Raw genomic sequence first — 7625 nt, forward strand, 5'->3', positions numbered from 1 at the left:
TCCATAGCTATGCCTATACAGTATTCAACATTTCGACATTTTTCCACGAAAATGACCGCGAGAGCTTCACTACCTGCTTGTGTCCAGTACTGAAATAATAATTCTATTTGCAGATTTTTACTGAGTTTACATTCTCGTAACGCATGATACTTTTAGGGAAATTTAAAATATCAATATAAATGAACTTTTCATACATTTGGAGCAGAAATCTACTAGCTTCAATGATTTTTTGGTGACTTTCATAATTGATGGAAAATATGAAAAACAAAGTTATCAACTTAAATGTGGAACAATTACCTTAAAGACCTTAATTTTGTACTACCCGATATTGCATTCATAAATGAATATACTGAACCTAGCCTCATTCGTTCCTAATACGCAGATTTTTTTAAAGCCGACCGCGCTGCATTTCCTGTTGCGACGCATTACCTGCTCCTCCCCTTTTATACATCTGTAATATTCTAATGTTATTCTCAAGTTATTTGAGTTCTACCTACAAAGGTAAATACGATCCACTTCAAGAATTCCAGAAAATCTTGAAATTTACATTAATCTGATCTATGTAATTTATTGTAATAAAAAAAGTTTTAAATCTTATTTTTGCCGTATAAGGCGAATATCACGAAGAAAATTAGGAAACTTTCCAGGAATAAATTCAATGATAGGTTTCAGGATTCAGCATCAGCTTATGCAATAAAATTGCTAAAATTTTACAACTCAGGAAATCCAGAAATTCTTAGATGAATTACACAATAAATAAGACTCAAATAGTTTGATGATAGAGAGTATTTTGCCGTTAACCTATTCAATGATAACTTTATTACTTCGGATAAAATCTGATAAATTAAAAGGACTGAGTTCATATTATCAAGATTATTTGGTAACTTTTTAAGACTTTAGGAGAGTTTAATTGGCTAAGAACAAAATTTGATGTCTAGAACTCGTATGTACAATAATGAATGCAATTCTCCTACGCTACTATCGGAAATTATATACATGTCTGTTTTTGAGCTATAGTTAAAGTGCCTGCATTTCTATAATATTATCATTAAATTTTATCCTCGTCATTTCGCGAAGAGCAATAAAATTCTATGGCTAATAAGTTCACGTAGTTCTTGGGCTCAGTTTAAAGATAAGTGTATGGTTTCAGTACAGAACTAGATAATTAGAAAAAATCGAATAAACGTTGTGTTCAAAGAATTTCTTCGAAATATAATTTTTAACATGGTTATAAAAAAATTGAGAATTCAAAACTAGATAACTGTCTTTCTGTGCTTTATTTAGTTGCTCATAATATTTATTTAGTCAATTAAGAATTTATATTACCTGCCAAGTAAAATAACAAATAGACTTCTTTCTGAGTTACTGGCACTCGTTTTTATACACAAAATTACATCCCTTTGTTGAAATTTACTCAAGTTGCAAATTTGTTTGTAAAATTGTTTATAACATTATTAGTGGAATTTTTTATGAAATGAAAAGTTCTTGTTTGTCGAGGGACGAAGTTTTCAAGACAATTTTACTTTAATTTTCTTAAATAAACAAAATCTCTCGGTTGAAAATGAACAAAAATCTCTATTTATTTATAAAAATGATTTAGATAAATACTGTCGCCTCATGAAGTCCCATAACAAATAAGTTAGTTTTTGAGTCACTCGATTTCAACAGTCGATTTCGTAACAAAAAATAACATCCATTTGTTGACAAGTAGTCAAGTTGTGACTTTGTTCATGAAATTTTTAATAAAATATAAAATTATTGTTGCTTTGTAATTTATCATAAAAACATTTTCATAGGTACTTAAAGTTTATTTAAAACTTTTTTTAATGCTATGGATATTATTTGCAAGAGGTGCCTACGAATTTCATGAGGTTTTACATAAATACAAATGATTGCAAAAAATGGGATTGCTTATTCAAAAAATGCAAACGTTGTTAATAAGTGAATAAATACAAAAACTTTCAAACTTGGATGACAACTGTAAGCTTTAGACAATGTTTCATATGTTACCAGTCAAAAGTAACCAATAAAGTTAACATTACGTTTCTTTTTCAAAAAGTAACACGTTGCTGTTAGCGCTTATAAAAAAAGTAACACCTTACATTGGAGATACTTATTTCTCTATAAAATTTTAAATATTTTATTTCAAAATCACAAAAGTTTTAAATAGTTTTTAATTTTTATGTTTCGAAGTTTTTTAAAACCTATATTTCACTTTGTGTATTTTCTTCACTGCGTCTAGTCGTCCCAAAGAAATACGGGATTTAGAAAAGGGGATGGATTAGAGTATAGAAAATTCAAGGTGACGGGTCAAGATTATAAATAATATTTGACTTTTCATCCCGCATTTCAGGACGATACATTTCGTAATTTAATGCTGAATTTTACATTCATAACCATTTTTCTTATTTTCATTGTACACTATTGTTAATTCTGGATCAGTAAACTTAAAAAGAATTTATTTGTATTTTATAGAAAATAGTTTTTGAAAAATTTCTACAATTCGTGTCGCAGAATCTCTCAGCGGCGAATTTGTGTTTCCAGAGGAAATTAGGTGAAACGTATGTTTATGATTTAAAAATAGTTTTTTCCACAAAGTTAGATATTTTAATCATGAAATACATTGTTTTTAATTTATAAATTTTGTCCTTAAATTCCATATTGGATGAGCTAATCCAGATCTTGCAAAAAATCTTTTTTTTTGTTTTCTTCGACTTTTAAAAGTATAAAAAGAAGATTTTCTGAAAAGTCGACCCTTGCACACTATTACAAATTTTTTATTAAAAGATGAGTTTTTTCTTCACTTCACGCCAATTTTCATGTTGAAAAAATGTTTGGTTGCAAGTCTAATAAAGAAATATACTACCTTCATAAAAATATGACTCCTGATTTGTTATCATAAAATAAATTTTAGTATAAACACTATTTAAAAAATTCGTAAAGTATCGTACTGTTACTTACGTTACTCTGCTTTATAATTACTAAAAAATTGTAACCGAATATGTGTTAAACACTGGTTTTAAGCTAATTTGTCCAGAAAAACTTTTTTTGCCCGCTTGCCTGCCAAGTGAAATAACATTCTAAAAACAGCCAATGTACCGTTTTAATGACGCCATTTGACATTTCCGTTTTTGAGAAGTTCTAGTTACGTCTTTCAGTTTTGTGCCCTCCGAGACACGCACGATCCTGAAATTTGAGTCGAAGTAGATCGAGGCGTGTCGGTCAGACTCAACCATAATCCATGGTTCTGGATGGACAGGTCTCAACCTTGCAAAGAAAGCGTCCTTGCAAAATTTTTTCTTCTGCTGGTAGCAAAGAAGTAGGCTCATTGGCCCGCGGGTCGTTCGCCAAAGTGAATGTGACCGAGTAGCTCCGTCTTCAGAACCCGCCATGTGCTCTACACCCGGCTTGTGTTATTACACCGGACAATAATTTAGAAGTGAAGTGTGGTAGCTCGTACGGAAGTAGGGGTAAAAGCTATATAAGAGCAGGAAGAACAACCCGGTTCATTTATAGTATAAGATTGGTCGGTTTGTGCCTTGTGAGGTTTTTAACTTGTTCCCTAAAATGGTAAGTATTCAGAAACAAAAAGGGCAACAAAATATGTTTCATAATTTTGTCCATGGATTTATGACATTCATGTAATCGAAGTAGCGACTTTTGCATTAAATATATAGGATAAGAGCACCAATTCTTCGTACCCATCCGTATTATTGGCATGCCAAGGATCGACGCGAATTCATTTTATTTTAGATACAAACTTCATTGTACTAAATAAGTAATATTTGCATTATATGTAAAGATTTGAACAAAATTGGTGCTCTTAGCCTAACACGCAGAAAAAATTTTCTTGAAACATAGGCATCGTTCTCTTGCATGTTTTGTTTTGAACAACGTGAAAATCGTTTTTACACAAAAGGAATTATTTAGCTGCAACATTAAGTGAAGTTTCTCGCAAAAGGGTTATATTTTTTAATAAAATATTCTTTTTGTGACAAATGAAAATCCTTTCAACCTTAAATTTCAGAGGAACTTCCATTCGTGTCAAAAAATATCCTTTCGACGTGAAATATTTAAAAAACACCTATAAGGTTTTGTAGCCAAAATGTCTCATAATAGATGGTGTTTAGTGTTTTCGGTTTTCTGGCCAGTATTTAAGAAATTCATTATGCCAAGTGTTCGTCCACACAACGTATTGCCTCATCAGGATTAAAAAAGTGCATTAGGAATTGTATTGCCAATATCAAACGAAGTTTTATTAATGAAAAGTTCATAAATTGAAACATGTCAGAATTTAACGTCGGAATGCCAAAAGTTAAAAAAGATTATAAAACTGTTAAGCAATATTTTAAATTCCTTATTTTATCGAAAATCTCAAATTGTAGTTTCGTGAAAACTTCTGTGGACTCCATATATATTTGTAATTTATAGTTTTATATAAAGCCAAGCAAGTTATAACTTATGGCAAGATAGTTAATTATTTGTTCATAATTAATTAGCTAGAGAGGCAACACATTTTAATTTACGTACACTATTGATGGAAGAAAACCGAAAACTCTAAACATATTTTATATTTGAGGTTTTTAAACTTTGGATTTTTATTTTTTAAAATAGTGCAGTTATTTATGCCAAGAGAAGTGTGACTTTCTGAAGCAAAGATTCTTATTTTTATTGGAATAAAATTTTAAAACTTTAGTCATTTACACAAGCAAGTACTTTGATTTTAGATATCAAGAATATATACCCAATTATTCTTTAATCAGTAGTCACTTTATTTTGTCTCTAACTAAAAATTAACTGCTTTAGTTTCGGCATACGTCTAGCTTCAGTAATTTAAAAGTGAATCTTTTTGTAAAGTATAAATTTTGTGGCGTAAGTTAATGGAAAAAATCACTAAGAGGAAACCATTTTTTGATCAAACAGTTGATTTCTTCAAATATAAAACTTAAATCATTTTTTTATTAGTGGAAGTCATAAAAACAATAAGTCAAGCTTCTGAATCATAAGAGTTGAGTTTGCGTGAACGGAAACATCACTTGGTTCTCATTTGGGTGTTTTTGTAAAAAATCTATAATTTTAAAAATAAAGGAGCCAAAATTAACATGTAACGAATGTAACATTTGAGATGTATAGAAAAAGATGTGACTTACGATATATATCATAATATTTTAACATAATCAGAATTTCGTTTAACAATTTTTTTTTTTAATTTAATCTTGGCTGAGATAAATGTGTTTTTTTTGAAAAAAATTCTTTAAAATATTTGTGTTATGCTTACTAAACTTTGGTGAACCTAATTAACCTTTCAATTTCACTATTTCATATACACCAAATTTTAGTGAACCAACACATTGTCTTAGAATACAATACATTAAAAAAGTATTATATCAAGGAAAAATGAGATTACATATTTATCTTGCGTGTTCAGCATACAATAAAAGAGAGAAACCTCCTTTAAAAAGTAATAGCAACAGTACTAAGCCATTAAAAAAGTATTAAAAATTCACAATGGAAGTAGGTATGTAACAATTAAGGTAGACTGAAGTATTCCCCAGATATTTTGAGACAATAGTAATTTACTCGTGCACGTTGGGTACGATCATTATGCCTAAATATGATAATTATGTTAGAGTGGATTTGTTACCACATGATTCCTTTAGTGGTTCCCCAATTATTGCTGATCTGGACTTGAATAAAGCAGCCTTATTGACCTACTAACTTCTTATTTGATACAGTAAATAAACTTAAATTTATATAGACTACATCACATGGAAAAATCATGTTCAAATTTTGATTCTAGTCAGCATTTTTTGTTTCTCAAGTAAGTAATTTGTAGCGCCTATAATACATAATCAGTTTGCTATCCTTACATTTTTTCAATACATTACCTTCATTTATCGAAAGATTTTTTTAATTTAAGTTTAATCCTAAAATTTCAAAAGGAAGACAAAGTAGTTAAAATGTATTAGTTTTAAATATATGCTTTTATGTTGCGATTTGGATCAATTTTATGCATCTCAAATAGACACGATTGTAATTGAATAATAATTTCAAATTTAAGCCTTTTAATTTTCTATCTACAATTTAAAATAATACTAACTGATGCGTGTTGCCATTACACTGAAATTTATCATCTATTATTATGCCGAATATTATAAACTTATGAAAAATAATAAACTAGTCATCAAACATAAAAATGATCATGACTAATATTTCAAATAGAAAACTGTAACCTGAAAACATTTGAAACTTTCACTAGGATTCAACTTTTCATTTTTGCATTAAACATTTTCCACAAATAGATCAAAGTTCTAATCATTCGATCATAAATTCTAATCAAACCATCCCATATCGCTCCACTTATGTATACCTATAATTAGCACCTTTCTCTTCCTATCCTTCTGATTTTCAAGAAACATTTTAATTTTAATCATATTCTGATCATCTGATCTGATTGTGGTCCATTAAAAAGAATCATCCGTAATTACACGTTAATACCCATCTATTTGCAAATATCGCAATATATGTTCCTCCTTTGATTCGAACTTGCATCCGTAATCTTTTATTCTCTTATTTTAATACACAATTTTAAATCAATTTTTTAATCAGTATTTTATACCCTGAGAATATATAAGCTATATGAGTGCTGTGATACAATTATCTGCCGTATTTAAAAATTTATGTTAAGAATCCATCAGAAAATGATCCTTTATGTACATGTAGCCACATAGATTTCTTGTTGGGAGTGGTCTTATGTTAGGGACGGCGATAAGGTACGGATCGTACATAAGTCATAAGAGTGCATGGTTCATTGAGATTCATTAACCCAGAATCTTTTTAGTTGTGAAAGTGCTTCTGAAACGCGTTTATTTTTATTTGGGGGTAATAATGGCAAAACAAAAGAAAATTTAATGGGGTAATTATATATTCCAATTTTCGAATTGCTGGTAAGGGCATTTATTATTCAGTTAAATATTGAAAAACTGCTCAATGATAAATTTCAGTAAAATGTCAAATTTTCGAAATAATATTCGAAATTATCAAAATAATAAAATTGTTTAAACATTTTATTTACCTGAAAATTCTTGCAATCGACTTTTATTTCAGAAATATTATTTTATTTTGAATTGTTTTATACACAAAACGAAAACAAAGTATAAAGATTTTTTAAAATATATAATATACAATTAGGCAACATATCTCTTCTTGTTTTTAGTTATTATTTAGGAACCGTTATTTAAAAAAAACTGAGTAAACCGATATTATAAAACATTAGGTGAATTAAGAACTGTGTATTGTATCTTATTAAAACCTTTTCGAACTCTACTTTACTTTATTGCTTATCACTTTGGGATAGTTTTTGAACAGTTTCAATATTTAACGACGAAAATTATCGAGGCCTTTTTGAAAAAAGTAAAATTCAAAGAAAATCGATTATTTCCTTAAATCTATTCGAGATGTTGCACTTAGCTTCTCTTTATTCCTTTATTATACGAGGGTAGTTCAATAAGTCCTTAGAATGGAGTATAAAAACAATTTTTTTTGGGTAAATTTTTTTTTATTTTTCAACATAATCTCCTTGGAGCTCAATACACTTGGTCAATCGCTTTTCAAGTTTTTTTAAT

The 7625-nt window shown here is 29.0% G+C and overlaps 1 protein-coding gene across 1 annotated transcript in view; it reads left to right on the forward strand.

Moving 5' to 3' along the window:
- The first annotated feature begins 3370 nt into the window (after positions 1–3370).
- LOC117168136 (probable serine/threonine-protein kinase yakA) overlaps positions 3371–7625 on the forward strand; it is a 15113-nt gene continuing 10858 nt past the window's right edge. The window contains exon 1 of the mRNA XM_033353554.1: positions 3371–3570. Coding sequence (XP_033209445.1) covers positions 3568–3570 — 3 coding nt within the window. The 5' untranslated portion in view covers positions 3371–3567. The remainder of the gene's footprint in view (positions 3571–7625) is intronic.

This window comes from Belonocnema kinseyi, chromosome 2 (assembly GCF_010883055.1).
Source record: "Belonocnema kinseyi isolate 2016_QV_RU_SX_M_011 chromosome 2, B_treatae_v1, whole genome shotgun sequence".
Lineage (NCBI taxonomy): Eukaryota > Metazoa > Arthropoda > Insecta > Hymenoptera > Cynipidae > Belonocnema > Belonocnema kinseyi.